The sequence below is a fragment of the Sphaerodactylus townsendi genome, linkage group LG05 (assembly GCF_021028975.2).
Source record: "Sphaerodactylus townsendi isolate TG3544 linkage group LG05, MPM_Stown_v2.3, whole genome shotgun sequence".
Classification (NCBI taxonomy): domain Eukaryota; kingdom Metazoa; phylum Chordata; class Lepidosauria; order Squamata; family Sphaerodactylidae; genus Sphaerodactylus; species Sphaerodactylus townsendi.
In genome coordinates this window covers 6,893,361-6,917,594 of record NC_059429.1, presented here as the reverse complement: position 1 = coordinate 6,917,594, position 24,234 = coordinate 6,893,361, and the positions used below count along the sequence as shown (strand labels likewise).

The window sequence follows — 24,234 nt, the reverse complement described above, 5'->3', positions numbered from 1 at the left end:
ACACCTGAGTGCGTGTCAGGTCGGGTCTCTGGTACAAACAGCCAGCGCGATTTAAACGTTATGGGGGGGCAGCGACAAGAACTGGGGGTTTCGAGGCACGAACGGCCAGCGGAAGCTTTTGTGGATCTGCTGCGTAGGTGTCAAACTTGCGGCCCTCGAGATGTTATGGACTACAGTTCCCATCATCCCCTGCCAGCATCATGGGAGGGGGCAGCGACAAGAACTGGGGGTTTCGAGGCACAAACGACCAGCGGAGGCTTTTGTGGATCTGCTGCGTAGGTGTCAAACTCGCGGCCCTTGAGATGTTATGGACTACGGTTCCCATCATCCCCTGCCAGCATCATGGGAGGGGGCAGCGACAAGAACTGGGGGTTTACCGAGGAGCCGCGAGCGGCCAGCGGAAGCTTTTGTGGATCTGCTGCGTAGGTGTCAAACCCGTTGCCCTCGAGATGTTATGGACTACGGTTCCCATCATCCCCTGCCAGCATCATGGGAGGGGGCAGCGACAAGAACTGGGGGTTTCGAGGCACAAACGACCAGCGGAAGCTTTTGTGGATCTGCTGCGTAGGTGTCAAACCCGTTGCCCTCGAGATGTTATGGACTACGGTTCCCATCATCCCCTGCCAGCATCATGGGAGGGGGCAGCGACAAGAACTGGGGGTTTCGAGGCACGAACGGCCAGCGGAAGCTTTTGTGGATCTGCTGCGTAGGTGTCAAACCCATTGCCCTCGAGATGTTATGGACTACGGTTCCCATCATCCCCTGCCAGCATCATGGGAGGGGGCAGCGACAAGAACTGGGGGTTTCGAGGCACAAACGACCAGCGGAAGCTTTTGTGGATCTGCTGCGTAGGTGTCAAACCCGTTGCCCTCGAGATGTTATGGACTACGGTTCCCATCATCCCCTGCCAGCATGATGCTGGCAGGGGATGATGGGAACTGTAGTCCATAACATCTCGAGGGTTGCGAGTTTGACACCTGTGTGCTATGGGATGCTCTCTGCTGGAAAGACCAGGGACTGAAGTTGGAAACCAAAACGGCAAATGTCAAGGAGGTCCAGCTAGAAGTCAAACTTCTAACACTCTGCGGCCCTCGGCTTGCTGGAAGGGTGAGATACCAAGAGAGGACTCCTCATTTTGAATGGGTGTGGTCCGATCCCAACTCCTGGGAAAGGTGACGCACATGACAATTACTTCTACAGTGAAAGAGCTACTCCCAGTCCTTATTGAGCCCAGATTTCATCAGCATGTAACGCAACCATCCGTGGACTTGGCGGAGGAGCATTTACTTGTGCTCTGGCTGAAGGCCACTGAGATCATCAGGAACCACAGAGGGAAGCAAAGTGGGTTCTGTAGGGGGGAAAATGGGGAGGGGGGGGAAGTTCCACCCCTTATTTGCAACCCGAAATGCCATTCCCTCACAGGAACTGCACGGCAGGGTCTCAATCTTCAGAGGACTTCCCACTGGCAGCTGCCCACCAGCGCCATCCAAAAGAGCTACTGCCCCAGGGAACAGTGCCTGCAATGAACTCCCACGGCAAACTCTGTTCCCACACTCTCCTAAAATATCCGTTAAGTCTTCAGGGTGGTAAAAGGTTCTCGGTTGTCTTAGGACAGTGGTGGCGAACCTTTGGCACTCCAGATGTCATGGACTACAATTCCCATCAGCCCCTGCCCCCCCCCCCCCACCCCCCCCCCCCCCCCCCCCCCCCCCCCCCCACCCCCCCCCCCCCCCACGCCCCCCCCCCCCCCCCCCCCCCCCCCCCCCCCCCCCCCCCCCCCCACCCCCCCCCCCCCCCACCCCCCCCCCCCCCCACCCCCCCCCCCCCCCACCCCCCCCCCCCCCCACCCCCCCCCCCCCCCACCCCCCCCCCCCCCCACCCCCCCCCCCCCCCACCCCCCCCCCCCCCCACCCCCCCCCCCCCCCACCCCCCCCCCCCCCCACCCCCCCCCCCCCCCACCCCCCCCCCCCCCCACCCCCCCCCCCCCCCACCCCCCCCCCCCCCCACCCCCCCCCCCCCCCACCCCCCCCCCCCCCCACCCCCCCCCCCCCCCACCCCCCCCCCCCCCCACCCCCCCCCCCCCCCACCCCCCCCCCCCCCCACCCCCCCCCCCCCCCACCCCCCCCCCCCCCCACCCCCCCCCCCCCCCACCCCCCCCCCCCCCCACCCCCCCCCCCCCCCACCCCCCCCCCCCCCCACCCCCCCCCCCCCCCACCCCCCCCCCCCCCCACCCCCCCCCCCCCCCACCCCCCCCCCCCCCCACCCCCCCCCCCCCCCACCCCCCCCCCCCCCCACCCCCCCCCCCCCCCACCCCCCCCCCCCCCCACCCCCCCCCCCCCCCACCCCCCCCCCCCCCCACCCCCCCCCCCCCCCACCCCCCCCCCCCCCCACCCCCCCCCCCCCCCACCCCCCCCCCCCCCCACCCCCCCCCCCCCCCACCCCCCCCCCCCCCCACCCCCCCCCCCCCCCACCCCCCCCCCCCCCCACCCCCCCCCCCCCCCACCCCCCCCCCCCCCCACCCCCCCCCCCCCCCACCCCCCCCCCCCCCCACCCCCCCCCCCCCCCACCCCCCCCCCCCCCCACCCCCCCCCCCCCCCACCCCCCCCCCCCCCCACCCCCCCCCCCCCCCACCCCCCCCCCCCCCCACCCCCCCCCCCCCCCACCCCCCCCCCCCCCCACCCCCCCCCCCCCCCACCCCCCCCCCCCCCCACCCCCCCCCCCCCCCACCCCCCCCCCCCCCCACCCCCCCCCCCCCCCACCCCCCCCCCCCCCCACCCCCCCCCCCCCCCACCCCCCCCCCCCCCCACCCCCCCCCCCCCCCACCCCCCCCCCCCCCCACCCCCCCCCCCCCCCACCCCCCCCCCCCCCCACCCCCCCCCCCCCCCACCCCCCCCCCCCCCCACCCCCCCCCCCCCCCACCCCCCCCCCCCCCCACCCCCCCCCCCCCCCACCCCCCCCCCCCCCCACCCCCCCCCCCCCCCACCCCCCCCCCCCCCCACCCCCCCCCCCCCCCACCCCCCCCCCCCCCCACCCCCCCCCCCCCCCACCCCCCCCCCCCCCCACCCCCCCCCCCCCCCACCCCCCCCCCCCCCCACCCCCCCCCCCCCCCACCCCCCCCCCCCCCCACCCCCCCCCCCCCCCACCCCCCCCCCCCCCCACCCCCCCCCCCCCCCACCCCCCCCCCCCCCCACCCCCCCCCCCCCCCACCCCCCCCCCCCCCCACCCCCCCCCCCCCCCACCCCCCCCCCCCCCCACCCCCCCCCCCCCCCACCCCCCCCCCCCCCCACCCCCCCCCCCCCCCACCCCCCCCCCCCCCCACCCCCCCCCCCCCCCACCCCCCCCCCCCCCCACCCCCCCCCCCCCCCACCCCCCCCCCCCCCCACCCCCCCCCCCCCCCACCCCCCCCCCCCCCCACCCCCCCCCCCCCCCACCCCCCCCCCCCCCCACCCCCCCCCCCCCCCACCCCCCCCCCCCCCCACCCCCCCCCCCCCCCACCCCCCCCCCCCCCCACCCCCCCCCCCCCCCACCCCCCCCCCCCCCCACCCCCCCCCCCCCCCACCCCCCCCCCCCCCCACCCCCCCCCCCCCCCACCCCCCCCCCCCCCCACCCCCCCCCCCCCCCACCCCCCCCCCCCCCCACCCCCCCCCCCCCCCACCCCCCCCCCCCCCCACCCCCCCCCCCCCCCACCCCCCCCCCCCCCCACCCCCCCCCCCCCCCACCCCCCCCCCCCCCCACCCCCCCCCCCCCCCACCCCCCCCCCCCCCCACCCCCCCCCCCCCCCACCCCCCCCCCCCCCCACCCCCCCCCCCCCCCACCCCCCCCCCCCCCCACCCCCCCCCCCCCCCACCCCCCCCCCCCCCCACCCCCCCCCCCCCCCACCCCCCCCCCCCCCCACCCCCCCCCCCCCCCACCCCCCCCCCCCCCCACCCCCCCCCCCCCCCACCCCCCCCCCCCCCCACCCCCCCCCCCCCCCACCCCCCCCCCCCCCCACCCCCCCCCCCCCCCACCCCCCCCCCCCCCCACCCCCCCCCCCCCCCACCCCCCCCCCCCCCCACCCCCCCCCCCCCCCACCCCCCCCCCCCCCCACCCCCCCCCCCCCCCACCCCCCCCCCCCCCCACCCCCCCCCCCCCCCACCCCCCCCCCCCCCCACCCCCCCCCCCCCCCACCCCCCCCCCCCCCCACCCCCCCCCCCCCCCACCCCCCCCCCCCCCCACCCCCCCCCCCCCCCACCCCCCCCCCCCCCCACCCCCCCCCCCCCCCACCCCCCCCCCCCCCCACCCCCCCCCCCCCCCACCCCCCCCCCCCCCCACCCCCCCCCCCCCCCACCCCCCCCCCCCCCCACCCCCCCCCCCCCCCACCCCCCCCCCCCCCCACCCCCCCCCCCCCCCACCCCCCCCCCCCCCCACCCCCCCCCCCCCCCACCCCCCCCCCCCCCCACCCCCCCCCCCCCCCACCCCCCCCCCCCCCCACCCCCCCCCCCCCCCACCCCCCCCCCCCCCCACCCCCCCCCCCCCCCACCCCCCCCCCCCCCCACCCCCCCCCCCCCCCACCCCCCCCCCCCCCCACCCCCCCCCCCCCCCACCCCCCCCCCCCCCCACCCCCCCCCCCCCCCACCCCCCCCCCCCCCCACCCCCCCCCCCCCCCACCCCCCCCCCCCCCCACCCCCCCCCCCCCCCACCCCCCCCCCCCCCCACCCCCCCCCCCCCCCACCCCCCCCCCCCCCCACCCCCCCCCCCCCCCACCCCCCCCCCCCCCCACCCCCCCCCCCCCCCACCCCCCCCCCCCCCCACCCCCCCCCCCCCCCACCCCCCCCCCCCCCCACCCCCCCCCCCCCCCACCCCCCCCCCCCCCCACCCCCCCCCCCCCCCACCCCCCCCCCCCCCCACCCCCCCCCCCCCCCACCCCCCCCCCCCCCCACCCCCCCCCCCCCCCACCCCCCCCCCCCCCCACCCCCCCCCCCCCCCACCCCCCCCCCCCCCCACCCCCCCCCCCCCCCACCCCCCCCCCCCCCCACCCCCCCCCCCCCCCACCCCCCCCCCCCCCCACCCCCCCCCCCCCCCACCCCCCCCCCCCCCCACCCCCCCCCCCCCCCACCCCCCCCCCCCCCCACCCCCCCCCCCCCCCACCCCCCCCCCCCCCCACCCCCCCCCCCCCCCACCCCCCCCCCCCCCCACCCCCCCCCCCCCCCACCCCCCCCCCCCCCCACCCCCCCCCCCCCCCACCCCCCCCCCCCCCCACCCCCCCCCCCCCCCACCCCCCCCCCCCCCCACCCCCCCCCCCCCCCACCCCCCCCCCCCCCCACCCCCCCCCCCCCCCACCCCCCCCCCCCCCCACCCCCCCCCCCCCCCACCCCCCCCCCCCCCCACCCCCCCCCCCCCCCACCCCCCCCCCCCCCCACCCCCCCCCCCCCCCACCCCCCCCCCCCCCCACCCCCCCCCCCCCCCACCCCCCCCCCCCCCCACCCCCCCCCCCCCCCACCCCCCCCCCCCCCCACCCCCCCCCCCCCCCACCCCCCCCCCCCCCCACCCCCCCCCCCCCCCACCCCCCCCCCCCCCCACCCCCCCCCCCCCCCACCCCCCCCCCCCCCCACCCCCCCCCCCCCCCACCCCCCCCCCCCCCCACCCCCCCCCCCCCCCACCCCCCCCCCCCCCCACCCCCCCCCCCCCCCACCCCCCCCCCCCCCCACCCCCCCCCCCCCCCACCCCCCCCCCCCCCCACCCCCCCCCCCCCCCACCCCCCCCCCCCCCCACCCCCCCCCCCCCCCACCCCCCCCCCCCCCCACCCCCCCCCCCCCCCACCCCCCCCCCCCCCCACCCCCCCCCCCCCCCACCCCCCCCCCCCCCCACCCCCCCCCCCCCCCACCCCCCCCCCCCCCCACCCCCCCCCCCCCCCACCCCCCCCCCCCCCCACCCCCCCCCCCCCCCACCCCCCCCCCCCCCCACCCCCCCCCCCCCCCACCCCCCCCCCCCCCCACCCCCCCCCCCCCCCACCCCCCCCCCCCCCCACCCCCCCCCCCCCCCACCCCCCCCCCCCCCCACCCCCCCCCCCCCCCACCCCCCCCCCCCCCCACCCCCCCCCCCCCCCACCCCCCCCCCCCCCCACCCCCCCCCCCCCCCACCCCCCCCCCCCCCCACCCCCCCCCCCCCCCACCCCCCCCCCCCCCCACCCCCCCCCCCCCCCACCCCCCCCCCCCCCCACCCCCCCCCCCCCCCACCCCCCCCCCCCCCCACCCCCCCCCCCCCCCACCCCCCCCCCCCCCCACCCCCCCCCCCCCCCACCCCCCCCCCCCCCCACCCCCCCCCCCCCCCACCCCCCCCCCCCCCCACCCCCCCCCCCCCCCACCCCCCCCCCCCCCCACCCCCCCCCCCCCCCACCCCCCCCCCCCCCCACCCCCCCCCCCCCCCACCCCCCCCCCCCCCCACCCCCCCCCCCCCCCACCCCCCCCCCCCCCCACCCCCCCCCCCCCCCACCCCCCCCCCCCCCCACCCCCCCCCCCCCCCACCCCCCCCCCCCCCCACCCCCCCCCCCCCCCACCCCCCCCCCCCCCCACCCCCCCCCCCCCCCACCCCCCCCCCCCCCCACCCCCCCCCCCCCCCACCCCCCCCCCCCCCCACCCCCCCCCCCCCCCACCCCCCCCCCCCCCCACCCCCCCCCCCCCCCACCCCCCCCCCCCCCCACCCCCCCCCCCCCCCACCCCCCCCCCCCCCCACCCCCCCCCCCCCCCACCCCCCCCCCCCCCCACCCCCCCCCCCCCCCACCCCCCCCCCCCCCCACCCCCCCCCCCCCCCACCCCCCCCCCCCCCCACCCCCCCCCCCCCCCACCCCCCCCCCCCCCCACCCCCCCCCCCCCCCACCCCCCCCCCCCCCCACCCCCCCCCCCCCCCACCCCCCCCCCCCCCCACCCCCCCCCCCCCCCACCCCCCCCCCCCCCCACCCCCCCCCCCCCCCACCCCCCCCCCCCCCCACCCCCCCCCCCCCCCACCCCCCCCCCCCCCCACCCCCCCCCCCCCCCACCCCCCCCCCCCCCCACCCCCCCCCCCCCCCACCCCCCCCCCCCCCCACCCCCCCCCCCCCCCACCCCCCCCCCCCCCCACCCCCCCCCCCCCCCACCCCCCCCCCCCCCCACCCCCCCCCCCCCCCACCCCCCCCCCCCCCCACCCCCCCCCCCCCCCACCCCCCCCCCCCCCCACCCCCCCCCCCCCCCACCCCCCCCCCCCCCCACCCCCCCCCCCCCCCACCCCCCCCCCCCCCCACCCCCCCCCCCCCCCACCCCCCCCCCCCCCCACCCCCCCCCCCCCCCACCCCCCCCCCCCCCCACCCCCCCCCCCCCCCACCCCCCCCCCCCCCCACCCCCCCCCCCCCCCACCCCCCCCCCCCCCCACCCCCCCCCCCCCCCACCCCCCCCCCCCCCCACCCCCCCCCCCCCCCACCCCCCCCCCCCCCCACCCCCCCCCCCCCCCACCCCCCCCCCCCCCCACCCCCCCCCCCCCCCACCCCCCCCCCCCCCCACCCCCCCCCCCCCCCACCCCCCCCCCCCCCCACCCCCCCCCCCCCCCACCCCCCCCCCCCCCCACCCCCCCCCCCCCCCACCCCCCCCCCCCCCCACCCCCCCCCCCCCCCACCCCCCCCCCCCCCCACCCCCCCCCCCCCCCACCCCCCCCCCCCCCCACCCCCCCCCCCCCCCACCCCCCCCCCCCCCCACCCCCCCCCCCCCCCACCCCCCCCCCCCCCCACCCCCCCCCCCCCCCACCCCCCCCCCCCCCCACCCCCCCCCCCCCCCACCCCCCCCCCCCCCCACCCCCCCCCCCCCCCACCCCCCCCCCCCCCCACCCCCCCCCCCCCCCACCCCCCCCCCCCCCCACCCCCCCCCCCCCCCACCCCCCCCCCCCCCCACCCCCCCCCCCCCCCACCCCCCCCCCCCCCCACCCCCCCCCCCCCCCACCCCCCCCCCCCCCCACCCCCCCCCCCCCCCACCCCCCCCCCCCCCCACCCCCCCCCCCCCCCACCCCCCCCCCCCCCCACCCCCCCCCCCCCCCACCCCCCCCCCCCCCCACCCCCCCCCCCCCCCACCCCCCCCCCCCCCCACCCCCCCCCCCCCCCACCCCCCCCCCCCCCCACCCCCCCCCCCCCCCACCCCCCCCCCCCCCCACCCCCCCCCCCCCCCACCCCCCCCCCCCCCCACCCCCCCCCCCCCCCACCCCCCCCCCCCCCCACCCCCCCCCCCCCCCACCCCCCCCCCCCCCCACCCCCCCCCCCCCCCACCCCCCCCCCCCCCCACCCCCCCCCCCCCCCACCCCCCCCCCCCCCCACCCCCCCCCCCCCCCACCCCCCCCCCCCCCCACCCCCCCCCCCCCCCACCCCCCCCCCCCCCCACCCCCCCCCCCCCCCACCCCCCCCCCCCCCCACCCCCCCCCCCCCCCACCCCCCCCCCCCCCCACCCCCCCCCCCCCCCACCCCCCCCCCCCCCCACCCCCCCCCCCCCCCACCCCCCCCCCCCCCCACCCCCCCCCCCCCCCACCCCCCCCCCCCCCCACCCCCCCCCCCCCCCACCCCCCCCCCCCCCCACCCCCCCCCCCCCCCACCCCCCCCCCCCCCCACCCCCCCCCCCCCCCACCCCCCCCCCCCCCCACCCCCCCCCCCCCCCACCCCCCCCCCCCCCCACCCCCCCCCCCCCCCACCCCCCCCCCCCCCCACCCCCCCCCCCCCCCACCCCCCCCCCCCCCCACCCCCCCCCCCCCCCACCCCCCCCCCCCCCCACCCCCCCCCCCCCCCACCCCCCCCCCCCCCCACCCCCCCCCCCCCCCACCCCCCCCCCCCCCCACCCCCCCCCCCCCCCACCCCCCCCCCCCCCCACCCCCCCCCCCCCCCACCCCCCCCCCCCCCCACCCCCCCCCCCCCCCACCCCCCCCCCCCCCCACCCCCCCCCCCCCCCACCCCCCCCCCCCCCCACCCCCCCCCCCCCCCACCCCCCCCCCCCCCCACCCCCCCCCCCCCCCACCCCCCCCCCCCCCCACCCCCCCCCCCCCCCACCCCCCCCCCCCCCCACCCCCCCCCCCCCCCACCCCCCCCCCCCCCCACCCCCCCCCCCCCCCACCCCCCCCCCCCCCCACCCCCCCCCCCCCCCACCCCCCCCCCCCCCCACCCCCCCCCCCCCCCACCCCCCCCCCCCCCCACCCCCCCCCCCCCCCACCCCCCCCCCCCCCCACCCCCCCCCCCCCCCACCCCCCCCCCCCCCCACCCCCCCCCCCCCCCACCCCCCCCCCCCCCCACCCCCCCCCCCCCCCACCCCCCCCCCCCCCCACCCCCCCCCCCCCCCACCCCCCCCCCCCCCCACCCCCCCCCCCCCCCACCCCCCCCCCCCCCCACCCCCCCCCCCCCCCACCCCCCCCCCCCCCCACCCCCCCCCCCCCCCACCCCCCCCCCCCCCCACCCCCCCCCCCCCCCACCCCCCCCCCCCCCCACCCCCCCCCCCCCCCACCCCCCCCCCCCCCCACCCCCCCCCCCCCCCACCCCCCCCCCCCCCCACCCCCCCCCCCCCCCACCCCCCCCCCCCCCCACCCCCCCCCCCCCCCACCCCCCCCCCCCCCCACCCCCCCCCCCCCCCACCCCCCCCCCCCCCCACCCCCCCCCCCCCCCACCCCCCCCCCCCCCCACCCCCCCCCCCCCCCACCCCCCCCCCCCCCCACCCCCCCCCCCCCCCACCCCCCCCCCCCCCCACCCCCCCCCCCCCCCACCCCCCCCCCCCCCCACCCCCCCCCCCCCCCACCCCCCCCCCCCCCCACCCCCCCCCCCCCCCACCCCCCCCCCCCCCCACCCCCCCCCCCCCCCACCCCCCCCCCCCCCCACCCCCCCCCCCCCCCACCCCCCCCCCCCCCCACCCCCCCCCCCCCCCACCCCCCCCCCCCCCCACCCCCCCCCCCCCCCACCCCCCCCCCCCCCCACCCCCCCCCCCCCCCACCCCCCCCCCCCCCCACCCCCCCCCCCCCCCACCCCCCCCCCCCCCCACCCCCCCCCCCCCCCACCCCCCCCCCCCCCCACCCCCCCCCCCCCCCACCCCCCCCCCCCCCCACCCCCCCCCCCCCCCACCCCCCCCCCCCCCCACCCCCCCCCCCCCCCACCCCCCCCCCCCCCCACCCCCCCCCCCCCCCACCCCCCCCCCCCCCCACCCCCCCCCCCCCCCACCCCCCCCCCCCCCCACCCCCCCCCCCCCCCACCCCCCCCCCCCCCCACCCCCCCCCCCCCCCACCCCCCCCCCCCCCCACCCCCCCCCCCCCCCACCCCCCCCCCCCCCCACCCCCCCCCCCCCCCACCCCCCCCCCCCCCCACCCCCCCCCCCCCCCACCCCCCCCCCCCCCCACCCCCCCCCCCCCCCACCCCCCCCCCCCCCCACCCCCCCCCCCCCCCACCCCCCCCCCCCCCCACCCCCCCCCCCCCCCACCCCCCCCCCCCCCCACCCCCCCCCCCCCCCACCCCCCCCCCCCCCCACCCCCCCCCCCCCCCACCCCCCCCCCCCCCCACCCCCCCCCCCCCCCACCCCCCCCCCCCCCCACCCCCCCCCCCCCCCACCCCCCCCCCCCCCCACCCCCCCCCCCCCCCACCCCCCCCCCCCCCCACCCCCCCCCCCCCCCACCCCCCCCCCCCCCCACCCCCCCCCCCCCCCACCCCCCCCCCCCCCCACCCCCCCCCCCCCCCACCCCCCCCCCCCCCCACCCCCCCCCCCCCCCACCCCCCCCCCCCCCCACCCCCCCCCCCCCCCACCCCCCCCCCCCCCCACCCCCCCCCCCCCCCACCCCCCCCCCCCCCCACCCCCCCCCCCCCCCACCCCCCCCCCCCCCCACCCCCCCCCCCCCCCACCCCCCCCCCCCCCCACCCCCCCCCCCCCCCACCCCCCCCCCCCCCCACCCCCCCCCCCCCCCACCCCCCCCCCCCCCCACCCCCCCCCCCCCCCACCCCCCCCCCCCCCCACCCCCCCCCCCCCCCACCCCCCCCCCCCCCCACCCCCCCCCCCCCCCACCCCCCCCCCCCCCCACCCCCCCCCCCCCCCACCCCCCCCCCCCCCCACCCCCCCCCCCCCCCACCCCCCCCCCCCCCCACCCCCCCCCCCCCCCACCCCCCCCCCCCCCCACCCCCCCCCCCCCCCACCCCCCCCCCCCCCCACCCCCCCCCCCCCCCACCCCCCCCCCCCCCCACCCCCCCCCCCCCCCACCCCCCCCCCCCCCCACCCCCCCCCCCCCCCACCCCCCCCCCCCCCCACCCCCCCCCCCCCCCACCCCCCCCCCCCCCCACCCCCCCCCCCCCCCACCCCCCCCCCCCCCCACCCCCCCCCCCCCCCACCCCCCCCCCCCCCCACCCCCCCCCCCCCCCACCCCCCCCCCCCCCCACCCCCCCCCCCCCCCACCCCCCCCCCCCCCCACCCCCCCCCCCCCCCACCCCCCCCCCCCCCCACCCCCCCCCCCCCCCACCCCCCCCCCCCCCCACCCCCCCCCCCCCCCACCCCCCCCCCCCCCCACCCCCCCCCCCCCCCACCCCCCCCCCCCCCCACCCCCCCCCCCCCCCACCCCCCCCCCCCCCCACCCCCCCCCCCCCCCACCCCCCCCCCCCCCCACCCCCCCCCCCCCCCACCCCCCCCCCCCCCCACCCCCCCCCCCCCCCACCCCCCCCCCCCCCCACCCCCCCCCCCCCCCACCCCCCCCCCCCCCCACCCCCCCCCCCCCCCACCCCCCCCCCCCCCCACCCCCCCCCCCCCCCACCCCCCCCCCCCCCCACCCCCCCCCCCCCCCACCCCCCCCCCCCCCCACCCCCCCCCCCCCCCACCCCCCCCCCCCCCCACCCCCCCCCCCCCCCACCCCCCCCCCCCCCCACCCCCCCCCCCCCCCACCCCCCCCCCCCCCCACCCCCCCCCCCCCCCACCCCCCCCCCCCCCCACCCCCCCCCCCCCCCACCCCCCCCCCCCCCCACCCCCCCCCCCCCCCACCCCCCCCCCCCCCCACCCCCCCCCCCCCCCACCCCCCCCCCCCCCCACCCCCCCCCCCCCCCACCCCCCCCCCCCCCCACCCCCCCCCCCCCCCACCCCCCCCCCCCCCCACCCCCCCCCCCCCCCACCCCCCCCCCCCCCCACCCCCCCCCCCCCCCACCCCCCCCCCCCCCCACCCCCCCCCCCCCCCACCCCCCCCCCCCCCCACCCCCCCCCCCCCCCACCCCCCCCCCCCCCCACCCCCCCCCCCCCCCACCCCCCCCCCCCCCCACCCCCCCCCCCCCCCACCCCCCCCCCCCCCCACCCCCCCCCCCCCCCACCCCCCCCCCCCCCCACCCCCCCCCCCCCCCACCCCCCCCCCCCCCCACCCCCCCCCCCCCCCACCCCCCCCCCCCCCCACCCCCCCCCCCCCCCACCCCCCCCCCCCCCCACCCCCCCCCCCCCCCACCCCCCCCCCCCCCCACCCCCCCCCCCCCCCACCCCCCCCCCCCCCCACCCCCCCCCCCCCCCACCCCCCCCCCCCCCCACCCCCCCCCCCCCCCACCCCCCCCCCCCCCCACCCCCCCCCCCCCCCACCCCCCCCCCCCCCCACCCCCCCCCCCCCCCACCCCCCCCCCCCCCCACCCCCCCCCCCCCCCACCCCCCCCCCCCCCCACCCCCCCCCCCCCCCACCCCCCCCCCCCCCCACCCCCCCCCCCCCCCACCCCCCCCCCCCCCCACCCCCCCCCCCCCCCACCCCCCCCCCCCCCCACCCCCCCCCCCCCCCACCCCCCCCCCCCCCCACCCCCCCCCCCCCCCACCCCCCCCCCCCCCCACCCCCCCCCCCCCCCACCCCCCCCCCCCCCCACCCCCCCCCCCCCCCACCCCCCCCCCCCCCCACCCCCCCCCCCCCCCACCCCCCCCCCCCCCCACCCCCCCCCCCCCCCACCCCCCCCCCCCCCCACCCCCCCCCCCCCCCACCCCCCCCCCCCCCCACCCCCCCCCCCCCCCACCCCCCCCCCCCCCCACCCCCCCCCCCCCCCACCCCCCCCCCCCCCCACCCCCCCCCCCCCCCACCCCCCCCCCCCCCCACCCCCCCCCCCCCCCACCCCCCCCCCCCCCCACCCCCCCCCCCCCCCACCCCCCCCCCCCCCCACCCCCCCCCCCCCCCACCCCCCCCCCCCCCCACCCCCCCCCCCCCCCACCCCCCCCCCCCCCCACCCCCCCCCCCCCCCACCCCCCCCCCCCCCCACCCCCCCCCCCCCCCACCCCCCCCCCCCCCCACCCCCCCCCCCCCCCACCCCCCCCCCCCCCCACCCCCCCCCCCCCCCACCCCCCCCCCCCCCCACCCCCCCCCCCCCCCACCCCCCCCCCCCCCCACCCCCCCCCCCCCCCACCCCCCCCCCCCCCCACCCCCCCCCCCCCCCACCCCCCCCCCCCCCCACCCCCCCCCCCCCCCACCCCCCCCCCCCCCCACCCCCCCCCCCCCCCACCCCCCCCCCCCCCCACCCCCCCCCCCCCCCACCCCCCCCCCCCCCCACCCCCCCCCCCCCCCACCCCCCCCCCCCCCCACCCCCCCCCCCCCCCACCCCCCCCCCCCCCCACCCCCCCCCCCCCCCACCCCCCCCCCCCCCCACCCCCCCCCCCCCCCACCCCCCCCCCCCCCCACCCCCCCCCCCCCCCACCCCCCCCCCCCCCCACCCCCCCCCCCCCCCACCCCCCCCCCCCCCCACCCCCCCCCCCCCCCACCCCCCCCCCCCCCCACCCCCCCCCCCCCCCACCCCCCCCCCCCCCCACCCCCCCCCCCCCCCACCCCCCCCCCCCCCCACCCCCCCCCCCCCCCACCCCCCCCCCCCCCCACCCCCCCCCCCCCCCACCCCCCCCCCCCCCCACCCCCCCCCCCCCCCACCCCCCCCCCCCCCCACCCCCCCCCCCCCCCACCCCCCCCCCCCCCCACCCCCCCCCCCCCCCACCCCCCCCCCCCCCCACCCCCCCCCCCCCCCACCCCCCCCCCCCCCCACCCCCCCCCCCCCCCACCCCCCCCCCCCCCCACCCCCCCCCCCCCCCACCCCCCCCCCCCCCCACCCCCCCCCCCCCCCACCCCCCCCCCCCCCCACCCCCCCCCCCCCCCACCCCCCCCCCCCCCCACCCCCCCCCCCCCCCACCCCCCCCCCCCCCCACCCCCCCCCCCCCCCACCCCCCCCCCCCCCCACCCCCCCCCCCCCCCACCCCCCCCCCCCCCCACCCCCCCCCCCCCCCACCCCCCCCCCCCCCCACCCCCCCCCCCCCCCACCCCCCCCCCCCCCCACCCCCCCCCCCCCCCACCCCCCCCCCCCCCCACCCCCCCCCCCCCCCACCCCCCCCCCCCCCCACCCCCCCCCCCCCCCACCCCCCCCCCCCCCCACCCCCCCCCCCCCCCACCCCCCCCCCCCCCCACCCCCCCCCCCCCCCACCCCCCCCCCCCCCCACCCCCCCCCCCCCCCACCCCCCCCCCCCCCCACCCCCCCCCCCCCCCACCCCCCCCCCCCCCCACCCCCCCCCCCCCCCACCCCCCCCCCCCCCCACCCCCCCCCCCCCCCACCCCCCCCCCCCCCCACCCCCCCCCCCCCCCACCCCCCCCCCCCCCCACCCCCCCCCCCCCCCACCCCCCCCCCCCCCCACCCCCCCCCCCCCCCACCCCCCCCCCCCCCCACCCCCCCCCCCCCCCACCCCCCCCCCCCCCCACCCCCCCCCCCCCCCACCCCCCCCCCCCCCCACCCCCCCCCCCCCCCACCCCCCCCCCCCCCCACCCCCCCCCCCCCCCACCCCCCCCCCCCCCCACCCCCCCCCCCCCCCACCCCCCCCCCCCCCCACCCCCCCCCCCCCCCACCCCCCCCCCCCCCCACCCCCCCCCCCCCCCACCCCCCCCCCCCCCCACCCCCCCCCCCCCCCACCCCCCCCCCCCCCCACCCCCCCCCCCCCCCACCCCCCCCCCCCCCCACCCCCCCCCCCCCCCACCCCCCCCCCCCCCCACCCCCCCCCCCCCCCACCCCCCCCCCCCCCCACCCCCCCCCCCCCCCACCCCCCCCCCCCCCCACCCCCCCCCCCCCCCACCCCCCCCCCCCCCCACCCCCCCCCCCCCCCACCCCCCCCCCCCCCCACCCCCCCCCCCCCCCACCCCCCCCCCCCCCCACCCCCCCCCCCCCCCACCCCCCCCCCCCCCCACCCCCCCCCCCCCCCACCCCCCCCCCCCCCCACCCCCCCCCCCCCCCACCCCCCCCCCCCCCCACCCCCCCCCCCCCCCACCCCCCCCCCCCCCCACCCCCCCCCCCCCCCACCCCCCCCCCCCCCCACCCCCCCCCCCCCCCACCCCCCCCCCCCCCCACCCCCCCCCCCCCCCACCCCCCCCCCCCCCCACCCCCCCCCCCCCCCACCCCCCCCCCCCCCCACCCCCCCCCCCCCCCACCCCCCCCCCCCCCCACCCCCCCCCCCCCCCACCCCCCCCCCCCCCCACCCCCCCCCCCCCCCACCCCCCCCCCCCCCCACCCCCCCCCCCCCCCACCCCCCCCCCCCCCCACCCCCCCCCCCCCCCACCCCCCCCCCCCCCCACCCCCCCCCCCCCCCACCCCCCCCCCCCCCCACCCCCCCCCCCCCCCACCCCCCCCCCCCCCCACCCCCCCCCCCCCCCACCCCCCCCCCCCCCCACCCCCCCCCCCCCCCACCCCCCCCCCCCCCCACCCCCCCCCCCCCCCACCCCCCCCCCCCCCCACCCCCCCCCCCCCCCACCCCCCCCCCCCCCCACCCCCCCCCCCCCCCACCCCCCCCCCCCCCCACCCCCCCCCCCCCCCACCCCCCCCCCCCCCCACCCCCCCCCCCCCCCACCCCCCCCCCCCCCCACCCCCCCCCCCCCCCACCCCCCCCCCCCCCCACCCCCCCCCCCCCCCACCCCCCCCCCCCCCCACCCCCCCCCCCCCCCACCCCCCCCCCCCCCCACCCCCCCCCCCCCCCACCCCCCCCCCCCCCCACCCCCCCCCCCCCCCACCCCCCCCCCCCCCCACCCCCCCCCCCCCCCACCCCCCCCCCCCCCCACCCCCCCCCCCCCCCACCCCCCCCCCCCCCCACCCCCCCCCCCCCCCACCCCCCCCCCCCCCCACCCCCCCCCCCCCCCACCCCCCCCCCCCCCCACCCCCCCCCCCCCCCACCCCCCCCCCCCCCCACCCCCCCCCCCCCCCACCCCCCCCCCCCCCCACCCCCCCCCCCCCCCACCCCCCCCCCCCCCCACCCCCCCCCCCCCCCACCCCCCCCCCCCCCCACCCCCCCCCCCCCCCACCCCCCCCCCCCCCCACCCCCCCCCCCCCCCACCCCCCCCCCCCCCCACCCCCCCCCCCCCCCACCCCCCCCCCCCCCCACCCCCCCCCCCCCCCACCCCCCCCCCCCCCCACCCCCCCCCCCCCCCACCCCCCCCCCCCCCCACCCCCCCCCCCCCCCACCCCCCCCCCCCCCCACCCCCCCCCCCCCCCACCCCCCCCCCCCCCCACCCCCCCCCCCCCCCACCCCCCCCCCCCCCCACCCCCCCCCCCCCCCACCCCCCCCCCCCCCCACCCCCCCCCCCCCCCACCCCCCCCCCCCCCCACCCCCCCCCCCCCCCACCCCCCCCCCCCCCCACCCCCCCCCCCCCCCACCCCCCCCCCCCCCCACCCCCCCCCCCCCCCACCCCCCCCCCCCCCCACCCCCCCCCCCCCCCACCCCCCCCCCCCCCCACCCCCCCCCCCCCCCACCCCCCCCCCCCCCCACCCCCCCCCCCCCCCACCCCCCCCCCCCCCCACCCCCCCCCCCCCCCACCCCCCCCCCCCCCCACCCCCCCCCCCCCCCACCCCCCCCCCCCCCCACCCCCCCCCCCCCCCACCCCCCCCCCCCCCCACCCCCCCCCCCCCCCACCCCCCCCCCCCCCCACCCCCCCCCCCCCCCACCCCCCCCCCCCCCCACCCCCCCCCCCCCCCACCCCCCCCCCCCCCCACCCCCCCCCCCCCCCACCCCCCCCCCCCCCCACCCCCCCCCCCCCCCACCCCCCCCCCCCCCCACCCCCCCCCCCCCCCACCCCCCCCCCCCCCCACCCCCCCCCCCCCCCACCCCCCCCCCCCCCCACCCCCCCCCCCCCCCACCCCCCCCCCCCCCCACCCCCCCCCCCCCCCACCCCCCCCCCCCCCCACCCCCCCCCCCCCCCACCCCCCCCCCCCCCCACCCCCCCCCCCCCCCACCCCCCCCCCCCCCCACCCCCCCCCCCCCCCACCCCCCCCCCCCCCCACCCCCCCCCCCCCCCACCCCCCCCCCCCCCCACCCCCCCCCCCCCCCACCCCCCCCCCCCCCCACCCCCCCCCCCCCCCACCCCCCCCCCCCCCCACCCCCCCCCCCCCCCACCCCCCCCCCCCCCCACCCCCCCCCCCCCCCACCCCCCCCCCCCCCCACCCCCCCCCCCCCCCACCCCCCCCCCCCCCCACCCCCCCCCCCCCCCACCCCCCCCCCCCCCCACCCCCCCCCCCCCCCACCCCCCCCCCCCCCCACCCCCCCCCCCCCCCACCCCCCCCCCCCCCCACCCCCCCCCCCCCCCACCCCCCCCCCCCCCCACCCCCCCCCCCCCCCACCCCCCCCCCCCCCCACCCCCCCCCCCCCCCACCCCCCCCCCCCCCCACCCCCCCCCCCCCCCACCCCCCCCCCCCCCCACCCCCCCCCCCCCCCACCCCCCCCCCCCCCCACCCCCCCCCCCCCCCACCCCCCCCCCCCCCCACCCCCCCCCCCCCCCACCCCCCCCCCCCCCCACCCCCCCCCCCCCCCACCCCCCCCCCCCCCCACCCCCCCCCCCCCCCACCCCCCCCCCCCCCCACCCCCCCCCCCCCCCACCCCCCCCCCCCCCCACCCCCCCCCCCCCCCACCCCCCCCCCCCCCCACCCCCCCCCCCCCCCACCCCCCCCCCCCCCCACCCCCCCCCCCCCCCACCCCCCCCCCCCCCCACCCCCCCCCCCCCCCACCCCCCCCCCCCCCCACCCCCCCCCCCCCCCACCCCCCCCCCCCCCCACCCCCCCCCCCCCCCACCCCCCCCCCCCCCCACCCCCCCCCCCCCCCACCCCCCCCCCCCCCCACCCCCCCCCCCCCCCACCCCCCCCCCCCCCCACCCCCCCCCCCCCCCACCCCCCCCCCCCCCCACCCCCCCCCCCCCCCACCCCCCCCCCCCCCCACCCCCCCCCCCCCCCACCCCCCCCCCCCCCCACCCCCCCCCCCCCCCACCCCCCCCCCCCCCCACCCCCCCCCCCCCCCACCCCCCCCCCCCCCCACCCCCCCCCCCCCCCACCCCCCCCCCCCCCCACCCCCCCCCCCCCCCACCCCCCCCCCCCCCCACCCCCCCCCCCCCCCACCCCCCCCCCCCCCCACCCCCCCCCCCCCCCACCCCCCCCCCCCCCCACCCCCCCCCCCCCCCACCCCCCCCCCCCCCCACCCCCCCCCCCCCCCACCCCCCCCCCCCCCCACCCCCCCCCCCCCCCACCCCCCCCCCCCCCCACCCCCCCCCCCCCCCACCCCCCCCCCCCCCCACCCCCCCCCCCCCCCACCCCCCCCCCCCCCCACCCCCCCCCCCCCCCACCCCCCCCCCCCCCCACCCCCCCCCCCCCCCACCCCCCCCCCCCCCCACCCCCCCCCCCCCCCACCCCCCCCCCCCCCCACCCCCCCCCCCCCCCACCCCCCCCCCCCCCCACCCCCCCCCCCCCCCACCCCCCCCCCCCCCCACCCCCCCCCCCCCCCACCCCCCCCCCCCCCCACCCCCCCCCCCCCCCACCCCCCCCCCCCCCCACCCCCCCCCCCCCCCACCCCCCCCCCCCCCCACCCCCCCCCCCCCCCACCCCCCCCCCCCCCCACCCCCCCCCCCCCCCACCCCCCCCCCCCCCCACCCCCCCCCCCCCCCACCCCCCCCCCCCCCCACCCCCCCCCCCCCCCACCCCCCCCCCCCCCCACCCCCCCCCCCCCCCACCCCCCCCCCCCCCCACCCCCCCCCCCCCCCACCCCCCCCCCCCCCCACCCCCCCCCCCCCCCACCCCCCCCCCCCCCCACCCCCCCCCCCCCCCACCCCCCCCCCCCCCCACCCCCCCCCCCCCCCACCCCCCCCCCCCCCCACCCCCCCCCCCCCCCACCCCCCCCCCCCCCCACCCCCCCCCCCCCCCACCCCCCCCCCCCCCCACCCCCCCCCCCCCCCACCCCCCCCCCCCCCCACCCCCCCCCCCCCCCACCCCCCCCCCCCCCCACCCCCCCCCCCCCCCACCCCCCCCCCCCCCCACCCCCCCCCCCCCCCACCCCCCCCCCCCCCCACCCCCCCCCCCCCCCACCCCCCCCCCCCCCCACCCCCCCCCCCCCCCACCCCCCCCCCCCCCCACCCCCCCCCCCCCCCACCCCCCCCCCCCCCCACCCCCCCCCCCCCCCACCCCCCCCCCCCCCCACCCCCCCCCCCCCCCACCCCCCCCCCCCCCCACCCCCCCCCCCCCCCACCCCCCCCCCCCCCCACCCCCCCCCCCCCCCACCCCCCCCCCCCCCCACCCCCCCCCCCCCCCACCCCCCCCCCCCCCCACCCCCCCCCCCCCCCACCCCCCCCCCCCCCCACCCCCCCCCCCCCCCACCCCCCCCCCCCCCCACCCCCCCCCCCCCCCACCCCCCCCCCCCCCCACCCCCCCCCCCCCCCACCCCCCCCCCCCCCCACCCCCCCCCCCCCCCACCCCCCCCCCCCCCCACCCCCCCCCCCCCCCACCCCCCCCCCCCCCCACCCCCCCCCCCCCCCACCCCCCCCCCCCCCCACCCCCCCCCCCCCCCACCCCCCCCCCCCCCCACCCCCCCCCCCCCCCACCCCCCCCCCCCCCCACCCCCCCCCCCCCCCACCCCCCCCCCCCCCCACCCCCCCCCCCCCCCACCCCCCCCCCCCCCCACCCCCCCCCCCCCCCACCCCCCCCCCCCCCCACCCCCCCCCCCCCCCACCCCCCCCCCCCCCCACCCCCCCCCCCCCCCACCCCCCCCCCCCCCCACCCCCCCCCCCCCCCACCCCCCCCCCCCCCCACCCCCCCCCCCCCCCACCCCCCCCCCCCCCCACCCCCCCCCCCCCCCACCCCCCCCCCCCCCCACCCCCCCCCCCCCCCACCCCCCCCCCCCCCCACCCCCCCCCCCCCCCACCCCCCCCCCCCCCCACCCCCCCCCCCCCCCACCCCCCCCCCCCCCCACCCCCCCCCCCCCCCACCCCCCCCCCCCCCCACCCCCCCCCCCCCCCACCCCCCCCCCCCCCCACCCCCCCCCCCCCCCACCCCCCCCCCCCCCCACCCCCCCCCCCCCCCACCCCCCCCCCCCCCCACCCCCCCCCCCCCCCACCCCCCCCCCCCCCCACCCCCCCCCCCCCCCACCCCCCCCCCCCCCCACCCCCCCCCCCCCCCACCCCCCCCCCCCCCCACCCCCCCCCCCCCCCACCCCCCCCCCCCCCCACCCCCCCCCCCCCCCACCCCCCCCCCCCCCCACCCCCCCCCCCCCCCACCCCCCCCCCCCCCCACCCCCCCCCCCCCCCACCCCCCCCCCCCCCCACCCCCCCCCCCCCCCACCCCCCCCCCCCCCCACCCCCCCCCCCCCCCACCCCCCCCCCCCCCCACCCCCCCCCCCCCCCACCCCCCCCCCCCCCCACCCCCCCCCCCCCCCACCCCCCCCCCCCCCCACCCCCCCCCCCCCCCACCCCCCCCCCCCCCCACCCCCCCCCCCCCCCACCCCCCCCCCCCCCCACCCCCCCCCCCCCCCACCCCCCCCCCCCCCCACCCCCCCCCCCCCCCACCCCCCCCCCCCCCCACCCCCCCCCCCCCCCACCCCCCCCCCCCCCCACCCCCCCCCCCCCCCACCCCCCCCCCCCCCCACCCCCCCCCCCCCCCACCCCCCCCCCCCCCCACCCCCCCCCCCCCCCACCCCCCCCCCCCCCCACCCCCCCCCCCCCCCACCCCCCCCCCCCCCCACCCCCCCCCCCCCCCACCCCCCCCCCCCCCCACCCCCCCCCCCCCCCACCCCCCCCCCCCCCCACCCCCCCCCCCCCCCACCCCCCCCCCCCCCCACCCCCCCCCCCCCCCACCCCCCCCCCCCCCCACCCCCCCCCCCCCCCACCCCCCCCCCCCCCCACCCCCCCCCCCCCCCACCCCCCCCCCCCCCCACCCCCCCCCCCCCCCACCCCCCCCCCCCCCCACCCCCCCCCCCCCCCACCCCCCCCCCCCCCCACCCCCCCCCCCCCCCACCCCCCCCCCCCCCCACCCCCCCCCCCCCCCACCCCCCCCCCCCCCCACCCCCCCCCCCCCCCACCCCCCCCCCCCCCCACCCCCCCCCCCCCCAACCCCCCCCCCCCCCCACCCCCCGCCCCCCCAACCCCCCCCCCCCCACACACCCCCCCCCCCCCACCCCCCCCCCCCCCCAACCCCCCCCCCCCCCACCCCCCCCCCCCCCCCCCCCCCCCGCCCCCCACCCCCCCCCCCCCCCACCCCCCCCCCCCCCCACCCCCCCCCCCCCCCAAACCCCCCCCCCCCACCATCCCCCTCCCCCCCAACACCCCCCCCCCCACAACCCCCCCCCCCCCCGCCACCCCCACCCCCCCCCCCACCCCCCCCCCCCAACCCCACCCCCACCCCCCCCCCCCCCAACCCCCCCCGCCCCCCCAACCCCCCCCCCCCCCATCCCCCCCACCCCACACCCCAAACAGAACATTTTGAAAACACCACCAAAAAAGCCATTTTTATGGGATGATATGTGTGGTGGTTAAGATTCTCTTTGTCAGAAGTTTAACACTGCACTAAAACGGATGCACACTGAACACCCCACTAAAAGGACTACAATGTATGCCAGGCATTTCTTTCTGTGGTGTATTGTCAACGTTTTGAAATTAAAAAGAGAACGGAGGGTCCATAATGCACATCAGTTTCACATTGAGATTAAGGGGACTTGATTATTCAAAAGCCAGGGATCAACTGAGGAGAAGGGTAGTTTGGGGAGCCTCCCTTATCCAATTGGGAATTGTAGTCCATGGATATCTGGAGAGCCACAGAGTCTATGAATAGTAGTCCATGAACATCTGGAGAGCAGACCCCTGGTTTAAGGTTTCTCAATCAGGCCATTGGCTTTAGTGGAAAGCTCTGCTCATCTGGCCAGCAAACAATATCAAAATATATACACCCCATTGACTCTTTTCTCCTCCTCCTCCTCCTCCTCCTCTACATCCTCAGGATAACTTAGATGGTCACGCGGGGTGTGTGCTGGGCGCTGGTTGGGTCCTTACGCCTGGCCTCTCCTGCAGCACAGTGACCCAACCGGCACCCAGTGGCTCCCTCTGTGCCGGGGTGCTGCTCATCGGCTGAGGTGTGTGCTGGAGCCACTGGCTGGCTCCTGCCCTCCCCAGGGAGGTTGGGAAGGGCAGGAACTGGCCTGCCACTGTGGCCGCCTGCTGCCAAGTGGGGGCATGGGGAGCCAGGCCGGGGGGGGGGTTGTGGGGAGCCGGTCATGCCCCAGTTGTCATTTTCTCCCGGTACGCCTCTGAGTACAAGACAGTGGAGCCATCCGTCCCGCCAACAGCAGCAAAGAACAGACCTTGGCTCAGCTCATGTTCTTAATAGGTAATATCACTCTGCCACATTTTTAAAATCTGGATGTCCCTCCAAGGAGATTTCCCCCTTCTGCACCTGAGCTTCACAACAACCCTGCAAGGTAGGTTGGTTTGAGAGGGTGTGTTTGGCTCAAAGTCACCCATCAAGCTTCACGGTGAGATGAAGAACTGAACCTGGGTCCCTCCGGCCCTAATCTCTAACCACTAGGTACACTAGGGCAGGAAGGGAGGAAATTAACACATTGCCCTGCACACAGCAGCGTGGAGTGCTCAAATCCCTCTGCCATGGATTAAGTCATCTAAAAGAACATTAGAAATGTCACTGAATCATTACTGAATAAATGGCCAAGTCCCTGGACCTCAGAGAGTTGGCATCCGGGCGTCTTCCTAGCTCATGTTGATCGCATCACGCAAGAGGAAGCGTGCCCATTTGGGCAGAGGTGGGATCCAAAAATTTTAGTAACAGGTTCCCTCACCAGCCCTCCCTCAGCAAAGGGGTCAGAGGCATACCTAGGCAAACCTGAGCCCTGGGCAAAACCTGAGTTACATGCCCCCCCATGGGCAGCCACCCCACCATGACTCCCAACATTTTTTTTTTTGCACCAGGTCATTTCTAAATCATCATCACATTATAGAAAATGCCCCAACTCACAAATCTGAACACAGCAATGGCGAAGCACACAGGTTCTTTGATAGAGACCGGTGAGATAAAAGGTACGAAAGGCTGAGAATCAATGAATTGCAGTACCTGAAAGGGATTAACCCAGTTCAGGGAGTTACATTATTAGTCGCAATTGCTATATGGAACCTTCACGTTCAAAGGCAGCATGCCTCTCGGGGAGGGTGTGGAGGCAAGGGCGTGGAGGTGGAAAAGCGGACCCAATTAGTCACCCCCTCTCGGCACACACAAATAATGAGTAACCCCCTCTCGGGAACTGGTGAGAACCTGCTGGATCCCACCTCTGCATTTGGGTATAATTTGCAAAATCTATACAGGCTGCCATAAAATGGGTTTTGGCTATGAATGACCATATTTGCGGTGTTATATTAACTACCACCAGGACGACTGGGTGGACCTGCTACCGTTCGCGGAATACGCTTATAACAATGCAGTACACAGCAGTACCAGGAAATCCCCCTTTGAAGTGGTGTCGGGGCAACTGCCTCAGCCTTTCCCGCTCCTGTCCGAGGCCACGGGGGCACCAGTAGAGCTTCAGGGCTGGGTGAAGTCTATCCGGGAGGCATGGGCTCCCATGCAGAAAGCCCAGGACAAAGCTAAGCAAGATTATAAAGCCCAAGCTGATAAAAAGCAGTGGGGGATTGTTCTCAGCCTTCATTCTTTCATCCGTTCCACATACTCTCTGCTTTTACTCAGGGGGGTTGGGCAGTGTGCATTCCGCCTCCCCAAAGGCCTCCCTCACGGGCGCGGGCAGTCCAGGTACGCTCAATGGAACGCCCGTACCAAGCGTGGTGCGCTGACGTGCCCAGCGTCCACCCACTCATTCATACCTTTGGGGAAATGTGCCCAGGCCACCAAATACTGTAGCTGCTTGCGGTAAACCCAGGAGTCCAAAATACTCCCCACTTCCTGGTGGAGCTCCCCCCACACACATTCCAGCGGTGGGGCCTCCTCCCATGGGCTCCATGGTCCAGGGG

The 24,234-nt window shown here is 86.6% G+C and overlaps 1 protein-coding gene across 1 annotated transcript; it reads left to right on the top strand.

Annotated features, from left to right (window-relative positions):
* Positions 1 to 773: 773 nt before the first annotated feature.
* On the top strand, positions 774 to 24,137 carry LOC125432777 (basic proline-rich protein-like). Its single transcript, XM_048496695.1, has 4 exons — positions 774 to 848; positions 1,674 to 1,819; positions 11,847 to 12,876; positions 23,640 to 24,137. The coding sequence occupies exons 1-4, from the start codon at positions 774 to 776 to the stop codon at positions 24,135 to 24,137; spliced, it is 1,749 nt and encodes a 582-aa protein (XP_048352652.1).
* The last annotated feature ends 97 nt before the right edge of the window (positions 24,138 to 24,234 follow it).